Source organism: Gymnoscopelus braueri, assembly GCF_963280865.1.
Source record: "Gymnoscopelus braueri genome assembly, chromosome: 4".
In the NCBI taxonomy this organism is placed as follows: Eukaryota; Metazoa; Chordata; class Actinopteri; order Myctophiformes; family Myctophidae; genus Gymnoscopelus; species Gymnoscopelus braueri.
Genome location: NC_137605.1, coordinates 20,711,497 through 20,732,543, shown reverse-complemented (window position 1 = coordinate 20,732,543; position 21,047 = coordinate 20,711,497). Strand labels below are relative to the sequence as shown.

At 44.9% G+C, this 21,047-nt stretch overlaps 1 protein-coding gene across 1 annotated transcript in view; it reads right to left on the bottom strand.

Annotated features, from left to right (window-relative positions):
* The window catches only part of LOC308084804 (kinesin-like protein KIFC3), a 31,146-nt gene that overhangs the window by 3,489 nt on the left and 6,610 nt on the right, over window positions 1–21,047 (bottom strand). Inside the window, exons 6-19 of the mRNA XM_080427706.1 lie at window positions 20,265–20,437; window positions 19,630–19,695; window positions 18,296–18,433; window positions 8,667–8,864; window positions 7,767–7,940; window positions 6,700–6,847; window positions 6,272–6,402; window positions 5,532–5,643; window positions 3,901–4,082; window positions 3,016–3,120; window positions 2,062–2,192; window positions 1,606–1,726; window positions 1,042–1,171; window positions 147–376 (exon numbers count right to left, since the gene is read on the bottom strand). Coding sequence (XP_080283832.1) covers window positions 147–376; window positions 1,042–1,171; window positions 1,606–1,726; window positions 2,062–2,192; window positions 3,016–3,120; window positions 3,901–4,082; window positions 5,532–5,643; window positions 6,272–6,402; window positions 6,700–6,847; window positions 7,767–7,940; window positions 8,667–8,864; window positions 18,296–18,433; window positions 19,630–19,695; window positions 20,265–20,437 — 2,039 coding nt within the window. The remainder of the gene's footprint in view (window positions 1–146; window positions 377–1,041; window positions 1,172–1,605; window positions 1,727–2,061; window positions 2,193–3,015; window positions 3,121–3,900; window positions 4,083–5,531; window positions 5,644–6,271; window positions 6,403–6,699; window positions 6,848–7,766; window positions 7,941–8,666; window positions 8,865–18,295; window positions 18,434–19,629; window positions 19,696–20,264; window positions 20,438–21,047) is intronic.

Below are 21,047 nucleotides of genomic sequence, written 5' to 3'. Positions count from 1 at the left end.
CGTTCTATTTTAGATTTTGTAGAGACTTTGGCTAAATCGTTCTTCTATTTGAAGTGTATCCATATCTCCTTCTATGCATCTTAGAACATTTACCCTCAGGGAATGACAAATCTTATCTGATCCATATTTGATCTGTGCGTACGCACCTGCACCACCATGGCTGTCTTGTTGCCTCTGCCCAGAGAGTCTTGCAGCAGGTAGGTGAGCCGGGAGTTTCTGAAGGGTACGTGTGTCTGTCGGCCCCTCAGGGCCTGGATGACGTCCCCCAGGGCCAGCAGGGAGCGGTTGATGTTCTGAGCCTCCTTCAGCCGCTCTCCCTCAGCGCCGGACTTCCAGACCCGCTCTGAGCCAGCCAGGTCCACCAGGTTCAACTTACCTGAGGGGAAAATAATACGATTAACGTTTTTCTTCTACAGTACATCTTTGAGGCTCCAGGTGGCTCCACCAGTCAATGTGTTATTGTTTACCATACAGTAATCTGTAAAGACAGCACCACTGCCCTAAAAATGTGGTGCCGTTATTAGTAGGAATAAACACAGAAGCACCCGGGAGGAAGTGGAACTAAGAAAGGGGAGTTCCTGTTTATACACAAAAAAGGAGGTGGTGCCCCCAGAGGCAAAAACAAAGGGAAGAAATTTTTTTTTTTTTACCGAATGGGTTCCCAGATTGACTATACAGATATAGACATCACAAATATCCTATGTTGTTTGAATGTGACAAATATAAAACTAGTGCACTACCCGTTGTCAGTGGGTACTATGTACTATGATGTCAGGACCCTCTGTCTGAGTACTTAGTGCAGCAGTCAGTACCTGTTGTCAGAGTACTTGGAGGATAATCTAGTATGACGGGAGTCAATTAAGATGCAGTAACTTAGGAGAGTTCGCATAAAGGGACATCACACGCATTTAGACCAAAGAGTGGAGCCGAAGCCGAGACACACACACAAACACAGTTCTGGCTGTATATAGATAGAAAAGGCTTGAGAAGCATTGAAAATAATATTTAAAAGAAATGAGGCCATGCCAGAGTGAGACTGACCAGTGGTTTTGGCTCCGCTGGCCAGGTCAGTGCCCAGTACACTGATGCAGAGCAGAGCGTGGGAACGGGAGCTGTGCTGGTTCATCTGAGTACCAAAGGTGATGCGGTTCCGCCGTGCTGTTTTTAAGAGCTTGGCAAAAAACAAAAACACAAGCATGAGTCATCACTGTTCTTTTACAATAAACAATACGGTAACTGAAAACTTTTCTATGCCTGCAAAAAATTGTCTTAGCCTGATTTATACTTGGTTGTATAGTTGTACGAGAGTGTCCAGTGCGGGAAACAGCCAATCTACAAGCGCACAACGCGATTGGCTATTTTCTGCACTATCGTACGAATTAGACACTAGTTGCCCTTGAGCAAGGAACTTCACCCAGAAAAAAACAAGTTGAGCTGCTCAGTGGCCATCAGTAAAAACGTGTTGTACTGGGCAGCTCCCATATTGAATTACAATATTAAACAGTGTTGAGTGTAAAGAAGGGCATTGCTGTGTAAGAATGACCTAATTAGAAATGATATAAAATAAAGACTGCTTAAATTTCAGTGGAAAAACATCTGTGTTACCTTCTTGATGTGCTGAAAGCTCTTGACCTCGACCACCCTGAGGCCTGGAACATGCAGCTGGCCTGTTCCATCTGGGTTGATCTTTATGTCCAGCTTCTCTCCATCTTTACTGAGCAGGTCTCTGTAAGCAGACAACAACAAAAAATGAGCTGGAACATTTTAATATAAAGATGTACTACAAAATAATTACTGCTATCATTGTATTATTATCACTTGGTAAATAAATCACTTTATTGGCCAAGTGGGTTTGCATATACAAAGAAAATGACTTTTGGGGTTGGACAAAGATTAGGCATAACATAATGTTATAAAATGATTAAAGATTGACCAGAAATAAAAACTAATAATTAAATAAAATAGAATGAAAGAAAAAGTATAACAGGTGATATTTATGCACATTATATAAAGACATTGATTGCATACTATGAGATATTCCTGAAGAAATGCTCCCCATACCTGAGCACCTCGTTGTAGATCTCCACGGAGCTGACACTGACTGTGTATGACCACATGTCCTTCCTGTCCTCCATCTCATTGAACAAATGTTTGAGGGCCCTCTGGTTGATGCCCGGGTTTTCCACACTGCCCTGGTGACCACAGTGGTAAGAGTTATCATCGTTTCGACTCGCGGGCTGCGTTAAGCCTGAGTCATAGTAAGCTGCCCAGTGCACACCAGTGAAAATAGCCACTCTACAAGCTCACAATGCATCGCACCGCTGCGACACTTGTGAGCTTGCAGATCTTCTATCTTTGACTTTAAGAGATCGGCCTTTAAGAGAGGTGGGGTGACTGACTACAGAGACGTTACTGCCAGTGGGCGGTCTCAGGTTTGATCACTGCTGTCTGTGTCCTTGTGTAAGTTCTCTTGAGTTAAACGTCCAGACCAGGACCCCCTCTCTGCTCTATCCCTTACTATCCCGTACCAATATTTAGGATGAGTAGCTTGTGGAACTAGAGGAAAGACATAGGTCACTTTTTTTTTCTCCAAAGATTAAAAAAAGTAAAAAAAAAAAAAAAGTACATCAATTAAATACAATTCCAACATTTTTGAAAAAGTATTTCATAAATAAACAGAAAAACTCTAATAATGAACATAAATAATAATCAAAAAAAAAGTTTAAGGAGAGCTTGTAGATCTGCTATTTTCACTAGTTTGGGTCCCGGGAAAATGTATAATTTCTCTTTTGGGTCTTGGGCTAAAAGGTTTGGGAGCCACTGGTGTAGGTGAGAGGGGGAATTGGGTTTTTAATGAGGTTTCATTTAATTTCAATGTTGTTAGCTCAAACAGCATTGTACAGCAAAGTACTATGACTCTGTTATTCATTCTGCAACAGCAAATAACATTTTCATTTGATCACTGTAGGATTGTAATGACATGCAGTGCCTGCTGTAATTTGTCAAGTAACGCACCTCCATGGTGTGGGTCTTCCCAGAGCCAGTCTGTCCATATGCAAATATGCAGACATGGTAGCCGTCAATACAGGAAATCACCAAAGGCTCAATCTCCTGAAATACCTGAAATAAACAATAATAATATATTTTATTACGGTACAGTATGTGACTGTAGCTCACAGGGATCAGGGATTTTCAAGCAGAATTGGGACAGATACAAATCCGAGACAAAGGCAAATACTAACTACCAGTACTTAAATTTGACTTTTTCCTTATTTTGTATTTATCTACTGTAAACTGTAGTGGTTAAACAAATGCACCTGGGGTGTAAACCCTGCATGTACCAACAACTATTGTATTATATCTCTTGATTGTGAGCTTGACCTTTGACTTTTTCCATCCAAAACGTAGTCATCTTTTCGGGGGGAACCTACTAATCATTCCCACCAAGTTTCAAGAAAAATCCACCAACCCATTCTCAATTCGGACCTTGACCTTTAAGGTGACATGATCCTTATCAGGATCAGGTCACCTTATCCTGATCCTGATCCTTGTCAGGATCAGGTCAGGATCAAATCTCATCCGTTCTCAAGTTATCTCGCTACATACAGCAACATAATACATAATGCATACAAACAAACAAACAAACAAACAAGACTGATTACAATACCCTGCCACCCTTTGCTGCAGGCAGGGTCATTTAGAACAATGAATGTCAAGGGAGACGATAAACAATGCCGGTCATTATAAGAGTTGACCAATGAATAAGTAGGAGCTGCTGCTTTAAGGTAGCACACTACACAGCCGATACAACTACAATATCAGTACATAAGAACACATTCCAGCTATTAACAAACAGAATTACATTTGTTATTTTCACATATTGATTATTTTCTCCAGTACCTCTTCTTGGGTGGCCTGTGGGTGGAAGACCTTGTCCAATTCAAAGAGACGTCCCTTTCCTTTATTCAAGACGGTGAGAGCCGACTCGTTGTGGGGGTCCGTAGTTACAACCACTGACTGTCCTTCCTCATGCTGGTCCTCTTTAAGCACAGGCTTTACACGACACAGCACGCGGATGTTGCCTAAATGGTAAATGGTAAACGGTGCATTTCTATAGCGCCTTTCTGCAAAGCGCTTTACATTGTGCATTACATTCATCTATTCACACACACATTCACACGCTGACGGTGCAGGAAAACATGCAAGGCACAAACCCACTCATCTCTAACTCAGCAGTTATTTCAGTTCAGTTTTCAGTTAGTTCATCGTCTTGCTCAAAGACACTTCGACATGTAGCTAGGAGGAGCCGGGGATTGAACCTTAAGATTCCAAGATACTTGGAAGTCACTGCAGCCCACAGGAAATGCCGACAAACACAGCACACGGTTGGTGGTATAACATGTTGTATGTTGGCGCGGCAGTGGCCCTAGAGCTAGAGTGGCATTCTGAGAACTGGAAGGTTCGTTTCGAGGCCGACTCCTATTGTCCTCAAGTGGAAGTGCCTTTGAGCAAGATACTGAACACCTAACTGCTCCTGATGAACAGGTTAGCGCCTTGCATGGCTGCCATGGGTGTGTGTGTGACTGTGAACATGAGGTATACTCACTGTAAAGTGCTTTGAGTAGTTGGAAGACTAAAAAAGCGCTATTTAAATGCAGTTCATCTATTCATTTATAATTGCACACAAATGCTCATATGTTCCGGACGGTTGGCGTAACTGTCTGGGCACCTAGGCTGGTAATCCTGACAGCCTGTTGTGGGTTCGACGACTCCCGATCCCAACAACCTTTGCTGTGTGTCACCCCCCCTATCTCTCTCCCCATTTTCCTGTCAGTCTACTATTCAATAAAGGCAGAAAAAGCCCCCAAAACATCTTTAAAAAAAGGTTATTACAGTGGTTATTACAGTGGTATATTACAGTGGTTCCCGACTTCACACTGGGAGATGAATATTGCATTGACCATGATCGAACCAGAAATGTATCTATTAAATAACAACAATAACATTCTGCCCCAATGTTGTCGACAAGGCACAGGGCACAGATGGTGAATGTGGTTAACTTAAGCAACAACTCACTCCAGGCCATGGTATATTGTCATTATATCACACTTAAGGGGGGGTTGTGTTTGGCCCAATGCACATGCCCTTAGGCTCTGACGCACCAAACTGTGATACAATGGTGTGATATAAAGACAATATACCAAGGCTTGGATTGAGTTATTGCTTTTATAAAATGGTTGTGAGTGGGAGTGTGTCTGCAGACAGACACACTCTTACTGCAGACACAGTCAGAGGGTTTGGGAAAATTGAGACCCTCACTCCCACTGACTTATTGTCACGCAATGGCTATATACTGTACACTATAGCAGTTTTCTTCAATTAGTTTCATAGTTGGAGCAGAGATTGTGAAGTAATAAAATAACTAAATATTGCTCTATTCGGAAAGCTTATTTTTACATGACCCTGTCAGATCATTTCATCAGTGTTGAGCTCTATAGGACAACGTGTTTTCATCTCTTCTGCCTCCGTACCTTTGAGTTCTACCAGCTGCTCGTGGTACTTCCTGCGCAGCGCCACTTCCTTCCTGTACTTCTCCAGTAGATCTTTATTTGCCTCAGACATCTCACTGATGGCTGCGGAAATCTGCAGTCAAGAAAACAAAGAAACTGATCTGTCGTTGGCATTGTGCACCACCAACCTTATTAACAATATTAACTTTAATAATAGTAAATTCCAAATAACAATCTTCACAATACTTCTTCAAACCACTAAGAATAAATGACACCAATCTTGAGTAAGTAAGTAGCTTTGGGAACCAATGGTTCCCGAGCCATGTGGCCCATAGGTCAGATATTCTGGTTCCTTAGTGTGAGGCAGCTTGATGTACGTACATCCCCTGGACATGACGCTAGAATGACACAGGGACTAACCCCCAATCCAACCCTTGATGTTGAGTGCCAAGCAGGGAGGCATTGGGTACAATCTCAGGGCAAACACTGCTTGTTAATATTAAATTGTACGGTACAACGATATCAAGAAGCAGTACAGTATATTGGAGTTAATTTACCAGTTATTGGTCTTGTGCAGTGGATATGTCTCTGTTGCTGGCATTCAGTTATAGTTAATAGTATTATTAACATTTTCAAAATTAAACTTTTGAAAATGTTGAAATGTTTTTCCTTTTTTTTTGCTTATCTTTGCTTTTTTTCTGCCTACGATGACATGCCAAAAATAGGGATGCTACAGTAGGTTGAAAGTGGGTGCAGCTGACCTGTTTCTTGGCATCGGTGACAGCTGCTCCATAGAAGTCGGAGAAGTTTCGGACCTGGCTCCTCAGGCTGGCGTAGTCTGTCTTCATGGAGCGCAGGGTGGGGGGGAGTGCTGTGAGACGCTTCTGCACGCCTGTCCAACACACAAACAACTCTTACAGTATGCCTCATTTATTGCTTCGTCGTGCAACAGTGTCGCGCACCAAACATGGTAGATGCAGTAAAAATGCAAGGGCTCAGTTGGCCTCACAGGTGTATTTTTACACTGTCAGAGTTAAATGAACAGAGGATTTTACTGTGTGCCTACCCAGCCATGATATAGTCTAAGTACAATTGTGATAGTGATATGATATTAAAGTAAAATTTGCTATTATGCAATAGGAAAATTGTACTGTTTGGCTGAAATGTAACTACAGAGGTCTTTACTCACAGAAGAACTGTTCCTGCAGGTCCTGGAAGTGTTCCGCAGAGCAGCTGGCTGCTGCCTGCACAGCCTCCTCCTTCCTCAGCTCCAGATGACCGATCTCCTTCAGGAGCTCTTCTCGCAGTTTACAGATCTCTCGTTCGTACGCTGCAATCTGGAAATCACTTTATTGATCATGTGAGGAATTTGACACGGTGAGTTGATAATGTGCCATAGAACCGTGGTTTTCCAAGTGGGGGCCACCAGCGGGTACGAAATCATTCAAATTAAATTCATAAGATTATTGGCAACCATATTTTGGGCATCATTGTAAAAAAATCCCTAAAACATTTTCAAGAATAGCAGATCTATAAGCTCACAACACGTCACACAGGTAGCTTGTAGACTGGCTAATTTCTGGGTTTCTAAAAGCCATAAGGGGCCGCAGCCAAAGGCTAGGGCTATTTACGGATCATTGGCATGGAATAACTTAGAACGCATCACATATAATAGAGTATAAACACAGAACAATCAAAATAAATTCAAATAAAATATATTGGAAAGGACATTATTGAAAATAGACAAGAATTAAAATGTTTTATCTGCTACCTAATTTTATCTGGTTGTACCAATTACCCCCAACCACTCACCACCAATTTCTTTGTCTTTGATCATAAAGTTTAATCTCCAGAATGCTGTTTATCCCATCACTGTGGGCTTCATGTCAGTTTTGATCTGTTGGATTTTTAATGAACGCGCTGCATACTGTTGGCAGCCAACGGGTGGCGCTAGAGGAAAGGCCATAGGGTCACCAAAATCGGTATGGATGGACCATCCTGCAAGTGATTATGAGATATCTTGTGTGCAAAGTTGACATTTTGGCCTCGAAGATGGTTCTAGAGGAGAGGTCATGGGATCATGCAAATAGTATGGAGCATGGATGCATGTATCAAGTTTCACGGTAATCCGGTCATAAGAACTGGAGATAACTTGTGATGCCTGAATCATTTTATACTGTTTTATACTACTTTCATACTAATTATCATTAAGGGACGAATACAAACAACACGATGCTACATTCTGTTTTTCATTACCTTGTGTTGCAGATTACAGCTGTGCTCATCCGACTTCCTGATTTGCTCCTCTAACTGTTTACAATGCTCATTCTGATTAGTCAGCTTCTCTGACATGTGCTCGTTCCGCTGCCTGGACTTGGACAGCTGCTTCAGAGTGGCAGGTGCATCCACCTCCACAGTCTGAGTCACATACTGCAGTGGGAGAGAAGAAGTACTTGGTTAGTACTTAGATGGGATTTGATCACTACCTACTGTATATCTAGTGATCCAACTCTGGATTCAGTGTTTGGTTCAGACTTGAAAACAGAATGTTTTCAGTCCTCTGGGCTTCATCAGTGTGTAACAACTTGCTAGTGCTTTCCGCAGAGCACAGATCTTTGCCTGCCATTGATTTTAAATCAAACTCGTTTCAGTGCTTGGTTGCTCTGCCTGCCTATGTATTTGTGTTTTAGGCCACGCGCACGTGCGTGGCATGTGTCACGATGTGTCTTTGTGAGGGATCACTAACAGATAGTTTTGCAATTGGTTAGCCGACATAAATACTTAGTTTAGGTGTGTGTGTGTGTGTGTATTTATTTTTTGTAAGTGTAGCCTAATATGAAACACAGTTATGATGACCCACATACCCAACTCAACATAAAAAATGCATGCACAGAATAAACATTCATTGGAATGGTTGACATTAATTTAGACTAATAATAATGATAGCGTCGTATTCTTTCTCTACGCAGCTCATATGCGGTAAGCAGCCTACACCGCTTGACCCGGCCCAAGCTACTGGCTACTTGTGGGTTAGCCTACCTTTCTACCTTTCTTTATTAAGGAAGATTAACATGTCAACGTGTTCTAGTATCAATGATACGATAGAATATCACCTTTATTGATAGATATAAAGTTAGGAAGTTTAATGATAATTACCTTGACAACCGGCTCCTTGCCTCTCTCTTTGTCCAGCTCTAGCTGTAGTTCCCTCACTCGTTCTTCTCGTTTCCTCAGCTCCTCTGTTCTCCTCCACTCGCTCTGTTCGCTCTGTCGTTCCAGGTGGGAGAACTGCTCGGCTCTCTGCTGGAGAGATAACTCTAACTGCTGCACCCTGCAGCGTAGGTTGTCATTCTCCTGTTCAACAAGAAACAAGAGTCACTAGTGTACTATCACTAGATGGCACACAGACAAGTGGTTTTACCACGGTTCTCCGTTTACTACTCACTATGGGATATCAGCGCCCTCAGGCGATGAGACAGAGCAACACACACGCTCCCGGTGCCAATACTGATTGGCTAAGGGTATGTCACGAGTCTGGAAGACCCGGGAGTATAAAGCTCCCTCGTGACGTAGGCTCTTCCTCTTTTCTCCACTCTGCAAGCGAATGCGCAGAAATTCACACACAACAAAGCAAGGAAATTTTCAACTTAACCCACCGCGGGAATACGGAGTATATCCCCACGGGAAAATCCTTGCAAATAAGTTTTCTCCCGGAACTTATTATTAAATATTTATTTATTTACCTATCCTCTCAGTTTTCCTTATTTCTTGGTCTGTTCTGGAAAAGCCGGTTAGCTGAAAAAGCCGGTTAGCTGCTAACACCGGTTAGCAGCTACTAGCTCATTCATTCATTCAGTGGCTAGGCTAATACTAGCAGCTACTAGGCTACGCTACTGGCTAGGCTTTAGCCTGTTGTTTTCCCAGACCGAGGACCAAGATGGAACCACCGAGGAGTTGCGGGGTCGCGGAATGCGACCCCCTCATCGCCGCAGACGACCCCCACCGCGTCTTCATCCACTGCTTGGGGGTCGATCACGCGTTCTGCGCCAGGACCCACCCGGGTGAGACAGATGCGTGCCCTAACTGCACGAGGTTAACCGTTTCTCAACTTGACGCTCGGCTCGTCAGGGCTAGGACCCTGGTCGGCTGGACTAGACGAGATAACGGTGAGACCTCCACCGCCACCGGACCGGGGACCCCAGTCGGGCAGCACAAGCGGCCCCCCGGCTCATGGGACCCCCACCGGTGCCGATGCCAAGACTAGAGCGTCAAGCGTCCACGACGCTGACGCCACCTCCCGCCGCTGCTGCTGCGATGGGGGCTTGTCCCCACCGCAGCATGCTAGCAGCGGCCCTCCCTCCCCCCCTGCCAGCGAGGAGTCGATGGCTCTTCACGATGACGACATGGCGGAGGACGGGGAAGATTTCCTGGAGCTCCCGTCGTACCAGGACACCCAGGAGGTGTCCACGACGAGCCCCGGACGGGGAGAACCTCCCGCAGCCACCGAGGAAGAGATCCTCGAACCTGTGGCGGCTGGTTTCAACGAATGGCTAGCCTCACTAAGCAACAGGTTGTTAGCAGCGCTGTTCTAGCTTAGCTTGCTAGGACAACACCAGCTCGTTAGCCTCTTCAGAGCCGGCGTCTGTACCACGAAGAACGAGGCTACAATCGGGTGCTTTGAGACACATAAAGGGTTTTTCATAAGAGTATGTTGAACTGTTTATGCTGTTTCCACTGTTCTGTGTTTTATTCTGTTCCATTAAAATTTCCCAAAATACACAAGCACACTATCCAGCCCCGGTCAGGAGGTCACGACGCTAGGGGTCCCTGGGGGTCCCCGGGCGTCGATGCCCTCCTCTATAAGCCCATTGTGCCTATCAGGCCTGCCTTCACAGCATGATAGACAATAATGGGATACTTCTCTGCCTGTTTTCGACAACTGTCGGGGTGCATCAATGCATAGGGATCACTAGGTGGTCCCCGTGTTGATAACCACCCCTTATAAGCCCAAAGCGCTTGGAAAGTCCCTTGGTGACTTTCCAAACGCTGCTGGGATGAATACTGTGCATGATATGAACAAGACAAAGGTAATAAACCCATTGCTAATTCTATACACCAGTGTACATGGGTCACGCCAAAAATGTCCAATTCTACCATCCATCCGGCAGAGGGCGCCAGAGGCCCACTGTGGGAAGGAAGGTTTGCAAGATGGCGGCGCGGGTCGAAGGTCACCCCAATATTTACAACCTGCCAAGCACCGTGTCACGCCAGCCTCTGGAGGGCGACAGAGTGCTTCCTTCGGTGGAGGTGGCTCCGTCGCTTCCTTTAGCCAGGCCAAGAAGCCTAGACAAGATGGCGACGGACTTTGTAAACACAAGGGAGCAGCGTGGAATGCTTCCGTACTCAGTCACGTGACCCCCACGCTTACACGGGCCCCGTGGGTTAGGTGTCGACGTCACCTGTTTCCATGGAAACGGATGTCAACGTCTCTTCACTCTTGGTGAGTTAGCCGTGACTATTACTAGCTATGGTATGCTAGGTTGGCATAGCCTCCAGTCAGGCTGCTGTTGTTTTCACTTAGTGGCTGACTAGCCTCACTAACATCGACACAGTTAAAGAGCAGTGTTGTTTTGGTGCAGTGCTTAGACAGTCCCCTAAAACAACACGTGGTGGCCATAGCTCTCCTTCGTTCTTGGTTAGCCAAACAACTACAGGTAGCAGCTAAAGGCTAAAGGCGACCTGTAGCTAGGCTAGACTAGACCAGGCTAAGCTTACAGGCTAAGCTAGTTAGCCCTTTGTCTACACTACCACGATGGAGGCTCAGGTTCACTGGGTGCCTTAAGACAAACATAAAGGGTTTTCATAAGAGTATGTTAAACTGTTTATGTTGTTTTACACTGTCTTTGTGCTTTATTTTGTTGCATTAAAAATGTACTAAAATACACAAGCACATTATCCAGCCCCGGCCAGGAGGTCACGACGCTAGGGGTCCCAGGGGGTCCCTGGGCGTCGAAGGCCTCCTCTATGAGCCCATAGAGTCAGGCTGATGTTGTTTCACTTAGCGGCTGACTAGCCTCACTAACATCGACACAGTTAAAGAGCAGTGTTGTTTTGGTGCAGCACTTAGCCAGTCCCCTAAAACAACGCTGCGGTGGGCATAGCTCTCCTTCGTTCTTGGTTAGCCAAACAGCTACAGGTAGCAGCTAAAGGCTAAAAGCGACCTGTAGCTAGGCTAGACTAGACCAGGCTAAGCTTACAAACTAAGCTAGTTAGCCCTTTGTCTACACTACCACGATGGAGGCTCAGGTTCATTGAGTGCTTTGAGACACACATAAAGGGTTTTCATAAGAGTATGTTAAACTTTTTATGTTGTTTTACACTGTCTCTGTGCTTTATTTTGTTCCATTAAAAATGTCTTAAAATACACAAGCACGTAATCCAGCCCCGGTCAGGAGGTCACGACGCTAGGGGTCCCAGGGGGTCCCTGGGCGTCGATGGCCTCCTCTATGAGCCCTTTGTGCCTGACAGGCCTGTTCACAGCATGGCAGACACTAACGGTCTCTAATGGACGCCACAGTACGAGTCCGCTGGACCGCGTGGCGACGTCATCGGTCCCCGTGGAAATGTGCACGTTGCCCACGGGACTGATAACAGCAGCGCCCCCTCCCGACTCGCTCGCTCGGTGAGCAGCTTTTGGGAGGGTTGCAATCCGAATCTGTTTTTATCCCAGTACATCAGCGTTGCACTGTGTTTACTGGTTAAGCTCAGTACGGCAGTGACACACTGTGGTTGTACTGGCCAGGCTCCCCTGAACAACAACAACACATTGTGGTTGAACTGGTGTGTTTTCCACATGCCTTGTGTTACTTCCTATGTCAGACGAGTGTGTCTCTCTCATGCGGAAGATAAAAGCAGCCACGACTCTAAGAGAGAAGGTTCTCTCTCTCTCTCTCTTGAGCATGAGCGTTACCAGAGAAATATCTACGAATCAGAACCGACTGGGTTTCTGTTCAAAGCTTTTTCTGGTGAGAAAAAGGGGGGGGGGGCGTACGGCCCTTTCTGAATCTGAAGGGCCTCAACAAGTATCCATTTCTTGGTTGACGACCGTAAAAGCTGTTGCAAAACGGTACATCAGGGGCACTGATGGGCGGGAATCAACCTCTAGGTTGCTTGCCTCCACGTTCCAGTCTGGCCTCCACACAGAGAATTCCTGCACTTCGGCTACAAAGGGGAGTGTACGAGTACACGGTTTTTCCCTTTGGTATGTCATTGAGCCTGCGAGTGCTCGTGCAGTGTACCAATGCGGCCATAGCTCCACTGCGGCGACAGGGGATCGGTCTGTCGACTTAACTTCGACGACTGGTTAATTGCTGGCTCAGAGGAGGAGGTGGCACGGCACACAGCCGTGGCCCTCTCCCACCTGACGTCGCTATGTTCACAATCAACGTCCAGAAGAGCGTTCTGGTTCCATCTCAGCGGACCACCTTCTGGTGGATCTCGCTGGACTCGAACACGCTCAGAACGCGGCTGTCCAAGGGCAGGTTAGACAGCGTCTTAGCTTGTGTGAGGTCTTTTCGCGTAGGGCGTCAAGTCACTTACAAACTAGGCATGCAGGCGGTGAGTCTCATGGCTTCAGTCATTCACCTAATCCGCTTGGGCAGGTTCTACATGAGACCTGTATAGAGGTGACAGCGGGCTCTTCGGATCCCACTCACCTCAGGCTTTCAGCAAGTGGTGGTGTTTCCAGGGTGTCGTGGAGACACTCGGATCGTGGTCGCAGGTGGCTTTTCTGTCCCAGGGGGTCAGTATAGGCGCTGTGATATCACAGAAGGTCATCACCACGGACGCCAGCCTCACAGGGTTTTTCCTCGCTCTCAAACAGTTCGGTGCTCGGTTTCCGGGTTGTTCTGTCTCGATCAGAACGTACAACACCGCAACCATGTGCTATGTCAACAAGCAGGAAGGTTTGGCCTCCCTGGTGTTGGACGGATTGGCGTGCGAGATGGCGCTGTGATGCGACTCACGTCTCGCGTCCATTCAGGCGTTCCAGGTGCCGAGCCTCCTGAACGAACTGCTTTATGCTTTCCCACCAATAGAGCTGATCCTCCCCATGTGGGGGAGGGTCAGGCTCCGAGGGTTGTTGATGTTGCTGGTGGCCCCAGCATGGGACACGTAGAGGTCAGGAGATAACTCCTCTCCTTCACGACGTGCCTTGGGCCCTCCTTGTCGGCAGGGACTTGCTGCGGCAGGGAGGGGGGACGCCCTCAGGACCTAGACCTATGGGTCTGGCCCGTGAGAGGGTGAATTTGAGCTCGTGTGGCCTTCCCCCTGACGTGTTGGCTACCATCCAGGGCGCAAGGGCCGTGTCCACGAGGAATGCTTACGAGGTCAGATGGGGGTTGGAACAGTCACCAGTGGTGGTGGCTTTCCAGGCCTCGATGTGTAGCATTCTTACTTTCTGCAGGGAAGGCTAAATCAGGGTTTATCCTTCTCGACGGTGAAAGTGTATTTGGCTGCCATTTCGGCTTGCCACCTAGGTTTCGACGATGGCAAGACGGTGGGTCAGCATAACTTTGTGCGCCGATTTATGAACGGCGCCGGAAGGGCTAGACCGGTCAACAGGCCACTGTTCCCAGTCTGGGAGTTGACGGTGGTGCTGGAGGCACTGTGCCGTCACCCGTTCGAGCCTTTTGAGTCTATGGACCTGAAGGTCATTAGTCTAAAGACGGTCCTTTTGGTGGCCCTGTCCACGGCTAAACGGGTCAGTGACTTGCATGCGCTCTCGGTGAGCCCGGAGTGCATGAATTTTCTGAACAACGACAGGAGGGTTTTGCTTAAACCAAACCTGGCGTTCGTTACAAAGACCGGGGTGGTGGCCCCAGATCCGGTTGATTTGGTGGCTTTTCATCCGCCTCCCTTCGCTTCGGCGGAGGACAGGCGGTTACATTGCCTCTGCCCGGTGAGAGCTTGAAGCTCTATTGCCAGAGGACGGCGGCCAGTCGCTCATCGACACAACTCTTTGTCTCTTTTGGCGTGGGGGTTCAGAGGAAGGCGGTCACCAAAGCGACGCTTTCTAGATGGATCCGTGATGCCATTAAGCTGGCTTATGTGAGTAGTGGTGTCCCTGTCCCGGGGGGTCTGAGGGCCCACTCTACTAGAGGCATGGCTACGTCCTGGGCTCTCTACAGGGGAGCTTCGATCCAGGAGATTTGTGCGGCTGCAAATTGGTCGTCACCGTCGACTTTTGCGGCCTTTTACAGTCTGGACGTGGCGGCGTCATCAATGGCGCACGCTGTCCTGGGTGTGGCTGCTGCCTCCAGGTCAGTGGAGGATAGGGAGTAGGCTTGGGGCCTTTTCTCCATATCTTCCGACTTCCTCTTTAGGTTTCCTTGGGACCAGCAGGGCTGTGTCTTGGGGATAGGGCCCTGCTCCTCATTATTATGAGGCGGACTGTGTCTGCCTGTTAGTAAATAGGGCAGACTCTAGAGTCTGTCAGGGCCTACTCTTGTTATCTATCCCGCACCCCAGCCCGGTGGGCTGGGGGGGCGCCCAGGGGCCGTGAGGTCGTGGACCTATGGCCTGGGGGTCTTAGGTCACGTCCGGGGGGGACGTGACCTAGGAGCTGAGGGGCGTGCGGGGTTGTCAGGGTTGTGTGGCTCATTACCTCAAGGGGGGTTTATGAATCCCATAGTGAGTAGTAAACGGAGAACCGTGGTAAAACTAGAGGTTACGAATGTAACCCCGGTTTTAGTAGGTTCGGAGTTTACTACTCACCAGACACCCCTTTCTGTGCGCATTTGGCATGCAGAGAGGAGAATGTTAAGAGGAAGAGCCTACGTCACGAGGGAGCTTTATACTCCCGGGTCTTCCAGACTCGTGACATACCCTTAGCCAATCAGTATTGGCACCGGGAGCGTGTGTGTTGCTCTGTCTCATCGCCTGAGGGCGCTGATATCCCATAGTGAGTAGTAAACTCCGAACCTACTAAAACCGGGGTTACATTCGTAACCTCTAGTTCTTTAGACCACTGACGAGTCACGACTCATGTTATCTCCCACATGGTAACAGGATAGGTGGGCACTGGACATCTGGGCACCTCCATGTAAAATTGCCTATTTTGTCCAAAATGTAAAAAATATATTTGGAAAATGTTTAAAGTAAAGTATACATGATTAGAACATGCTTAAACATTCGACAATTAAGGTCTAATATTTCTACAATTGCTACAAAACCTGTATATCCAGTCATTGTGGGGCATAAACAAGTTGAAGGATAAAACTAAGTCTGGTAATGATGTACTGTGCATGTTCACATCATATACTTTATTTAAGACCATTTATCAAATATTCAATTTTTTAAAACATTTTGGACAAAATAGCCAATTGTACATTGAGTTGCCCAGATGTCCCTAGTGCCCACATATCCTGTATCCCTTCACATTACTGTGGAACATTTTCCAAAGCATACAGTGATTGTTAGATTTTTGAGGAAGCCACTGGATTCCATTCATTTGAGTATGATCATGTGAACAATGAACTCGTATTGACTTGAATGTTGTTTGAGATACACAATACAGTGAACTTATCAACGTTAAACTGTCGTTGCTTTTTAATGCATTTATTTATTTATATATATGTTCTTTTATTTAGATTTGGAGTCTAGGGAGACAGTAAACCTAGGGTAGAGAGAGGAAAAAACATTTTTTTACCATTTTAATTAGGAATTCAGAGTCGGACTGGATCCGCAAATCTGGATATCAAGAAGAATATCTTGCCAAAATGTGGAGTTACATCATGGCAAGGTAACTACACAACCCAAACCTCTACCAAAGTGTCATTGTGCTGTAGGTGTTTGAGCTGGACGGTGGAGGCCAAGTTACACGGACACCGACTTAATTACTACGTTTTCACTGTTCCTTTGTTGCCGTTTTGTAAGTTTGTATGCATCGAATATGCATTAGAATTTTGTTCTGGGGACTAAATGAATCTGCATATTTCTCCCTAACATATCTACTAGCAGCCTAGCTTGACATTAATTATTAATTAAAAAATGCCATGCTTTTGCTAAATGTTTTTCTTTTTTCCCCTATTTTTTCTTCCCCATGAATTTCCAGGGCTTGGACAACACAATATTAAACTTTTAATTAGTTTTCTAGCTCATTAATCTAAAAGGGGCCTCGAGCATTCCACCATTAGACGTTAAACCAATCTGTATAATATACAGATTGATTTGACAAAAGTCTATATTATAGAATCTCCCCAGGCCTTGCACTGGATTATTGCGTGGCCTATTTGTCTTTTCCACTGTAGTAGCTTAAGTAGTTTTAATTGATTCTAATAATATTGCATTGTTTTTATATTGTTTGAGTGGAACCTTTTAAAGCTGTTGGCTTATTATATAATTTTTATCATTGACCTCAATCAGAATTACAATTCTTTGTTTTTACCAAACAATTATTCTGTCTTCACAAACAAGGAATTTGACCTTGAAAAGTTTGATCCTTGAGTTTGTCCTGTACATTAATGCAAAAGCTGTCTCAAGGCTCAAAGGTTTTTTGAAAGGAGCCCCCCCACACCAGCACTCTGTTTCCTAAACTATTAGCACAATTATGTACAATTTCATTATTATTGTTCTAAACCTACTACATACAGCCAACCAGTTGAAGAAAATCGCAGTAGTTTGACTAATTAAAATACTCTTTAATCTTAAAATAACTTTAATATCTACTATTACTTATTAGACCCCCCAGAAAAAGTGATTATGTGATTATGCGCATAATATGCAATTATGCACATAATTATGCAGGGGGGGGCACAATTTTTTTTAAAGGGCGCATCGCATCACATTAGATGAGCATCGCATAACATTTTTGCATATTTTCGCATATTTCACAACTTTTCGCATATTTTGAATTTTTCGCATATTTTGCAACTTTTGCATATTTTTCTGGAGGGTCTAATTACTATAGGTAAATAGGCGGGCTTGACTTTACCAGCCACATGGGTTAGGGTTAAGGCTTAAAGGGTTAGTTCAGATTTTTTGAGTATTTTCTGTAGGAAATACTTACCATTAATGTAGTGGTTGCAAAGGTATTAATTGATTGCCCGAGTCCCGTGGTCAGAGTTGTGGTCCGTTTCTGATAAATATGAAGTAGTTCCGGTAGATTAGTAGATTTGGTGGGGGCCACTCATTAAAAATATATTAATTTAAAAAACTAGCGTCATTTGTATTGTTGACCTATTTCTACCATATAGAGCAGGTTTCGTTCAATTTCGACCCCTCTGTCACATGGTACTAATGTTTGTGTCCAGAATCACTGCGCCGCGGAAGCCTACTCACGCACAAAATATATGACACAAAAAATAGTACCATGTGACAGAGGGGTCGAAATTGAACGAAACCTGCTCTATATGGTAGAAATAGGTCAACAATACAAATGACGTTATTTTTTTTTATTCATTGATTTTTAATGAGTGGCCCCCACCAAATCTACTAATCTACCGGAACTACATTCATATTTATCAGAAACGGACCATAACTCTGACCACGGGACTCGGGCAATCAATTAATACCTTTGCAACCACTACATTAATGGTAAGTATTTCCTACAGAAAATACTCAAAAAATCTGAACTAACCCTTTAACTTATAAATAATCTTTTAGACAAGAGAAAGCCAAGAGAAAGACGTTCTGGCCTCTATGGGATCCAAATGACTGAAATCAGTGGTGGAGACTGAGAACATGAATCCATGCGTGTGTAACTGCAGCTGAGAGGTTGGTCTCACCTTCATGAGCATAGAGCTGGACTGGGAGGGTATGGCTGAGAGCTGCTGGAGCAGACCCTGCGTCACGCTCAGACTCTGCTTCAGACTGTCGTTCTCTGCTGACAGACACACCACCCGCTTCTCTGAGTCCGTCGCGCCCTGACAACATCCAGCACACACACACAACAATGAGATCCTCCCATGAGCAAATACGTCAAGACATCACATTCGGTTATGGCCGGTTGATCCCCCCCAAACAGAGAGATCAGAACCTACTGGCCTAAGGGTCCACCAGTGGTGGAAAGTAATTGAGTACATTTACTTAAGTACTGTACTTAAGTACAATTTTTAGGTATTTGTACTTTACTTGAGTATTTCCAATTTCCAATACTTTTACTTCTACTCCAATACATCTCAGAGGCAAATATTGTACTTTTACTCTACTACAATTCTTTGAAAACTTTAGTTACTAGTTACTTTTCAGATATAAATTATGATATTATGAAACATACATTAACCACTTTAAACCTATTTTAAACCTAGACTATTTGAAAATAGCAGATCTACAAGCTCACAATGCGTCGCATCGCGACGCGTTGTGAGCTTGTAGATCGGCTATTTTCAAATATTTAGTACTTTTACTTTTGGTACTTTAAGTACATTTTGATGCCAATACTTTTGTACTTTTACTCAAAGTGAATTTTCAATTCTGGACTTTTACTTGTAACAGAGTATTTTTATATTGCAGTATTGTTACTTTTACTTAAGTAAAGAATTTGAGTACTTTTTCCACCACTGCGGTCCACACACCAGTGTGTGTCCTGTCTGTGTGTCCGGAGTCAACCTCACAAACCGCTGGACAGATCAGCACCAAATCTGTAGTGCACGCTGCCGTTATTATTTAAAAAATAAAACGCAATTGTGAAAATAGCACATCTACAAGCTCACAACGCCTCGCTTGTAGATCTGCTATTTTCACTACTTTTGTGCGACACTCTTGTACGACATTCATTTACGAAAAAAACACGAAAAGTTTAAATATGGAGACACAAGGTTTCTGCCCGACAGCAACGATATGTTTGATCCTTTTTTTAATAATTGAAGTCAATGGGGCTCTGATCAGGCTGAAACTGTGTGTGCGTGCGTGCATGCGTGTGTGTTGTGTGTGTATGTCTTTTCATAAGCTTTTATTTAGGTTCAAAGTCTGTGGTTATCTTATCCTTTTGTTTTATTGCAACACATTCTCACCTGTCACATTAAATGTGCTATATAAATAAATTTGCCTTGACTTTCTGTGTGGTGTGCGTGTGCGTGTACCGTGCGCGCGGGCGTGTGTGTGTGTGTGTGGTGCTTACAGAGTCAGTTCTCAGCCGGGACAGCTCCTCCTCGCGCTCCTCAATACCACTCTTCAGCTCGTCGATCTGCAGTGGAAATGGTAGAGGTTGAAAACTGTACTGAGTGACACAATGTTTTAAAATCACCAGTCCTACAACTCTATCATCTGCATACAGTACATCTGCACTGAGTCTGCACACACTTGTCTCCATGTGCATCTTTTAATATATATATATATATCTTTAAAGCAAACTGGGGATTCTTCAAATGTCTTCTAAATCCTAACAGTTTCTTACTTACTTCAATATCAGTGGTTCTCAAACCTTTTCATGTCAAGGACCCCCAAAATGATATGTATTTGGCCGAGGACCACTAACTCAAAATATGTTGTTCCAGGGACCCCCCAGAAGCAAAGATTTGAGTAAAAAAAATTAGCTTTAAAAAAATATATATATTCAAAGATTTGCACAACTTTTCACGATTTTTCAAAAATAGCAGATATGCAAGCTCATAGCGCGGCACCGAGTGCCGCGCTATGAGCTTGTATATCTGCTATTTTTGAATAGCCAAAGATATCTAAACTGACACAGATGCGTTCCCGGTCTTAATGGGTTAATAACAGATTTGACTTATAGATAATGAAAAACCGTTATACCTGCTGTTGGAAGGCCTGGATGCGGGAGTGTCTGTCCTGGTCCTTCTGGTCCAGTTGGGACTGCAGCAGACGGAGCTCTCCCCTCAGCTTACTGCGCTCTCCCTGGAGGCCGTACAGGGACTCCACCAGCCTGTGGACCCCTGGCAGGCTCCCAGCATCACTGCTACACTCACCTGCAGGGACACAACGTCAGCTTTCATCAGCAACGGGGATTTTGAGCCCTATTTGTTTTGTCACTGTCCTGTACGTGTGAGGAATTTAGGCTATAGCTGAATCAATCTGCCTTGATATATAAGAACCTATTTTTACAGCCTTCCTTTAATCCTGTGATTTCACTCACTCACTCACTAATTTATTCACTCACTCTCATTCAATCATTCACTGATCACACATGCTCACACACAAGAAATAATATTATGTTGCAATAATGATGGTCCATGGGGAGTAATCGGTTTCATTAGCTAATGCTTGTATATTTCATTGTGTGCTGGTGTCGCACACCAGAAAAAGCTGATCTACAAGCTCACACGTCGCATAAATAATGTACGCGTCTTAATGTAGAGAAAGCAGTGATTAAACACATCCCAGAATAAGCACCAGTCACACATCACTCACTCACTCACGATGAGTGACGTTATTCCATAACAAAGTAAGCAGAGTGTCTGCAGCTTTGACATACATCACAGAATAACATCCATCTGTACGCCTGGAAAACATCAATAACCCATAGGTGAATCTGCAACACATCTTAGGTTTGACATCACTTACAGTCATACTGGAAAG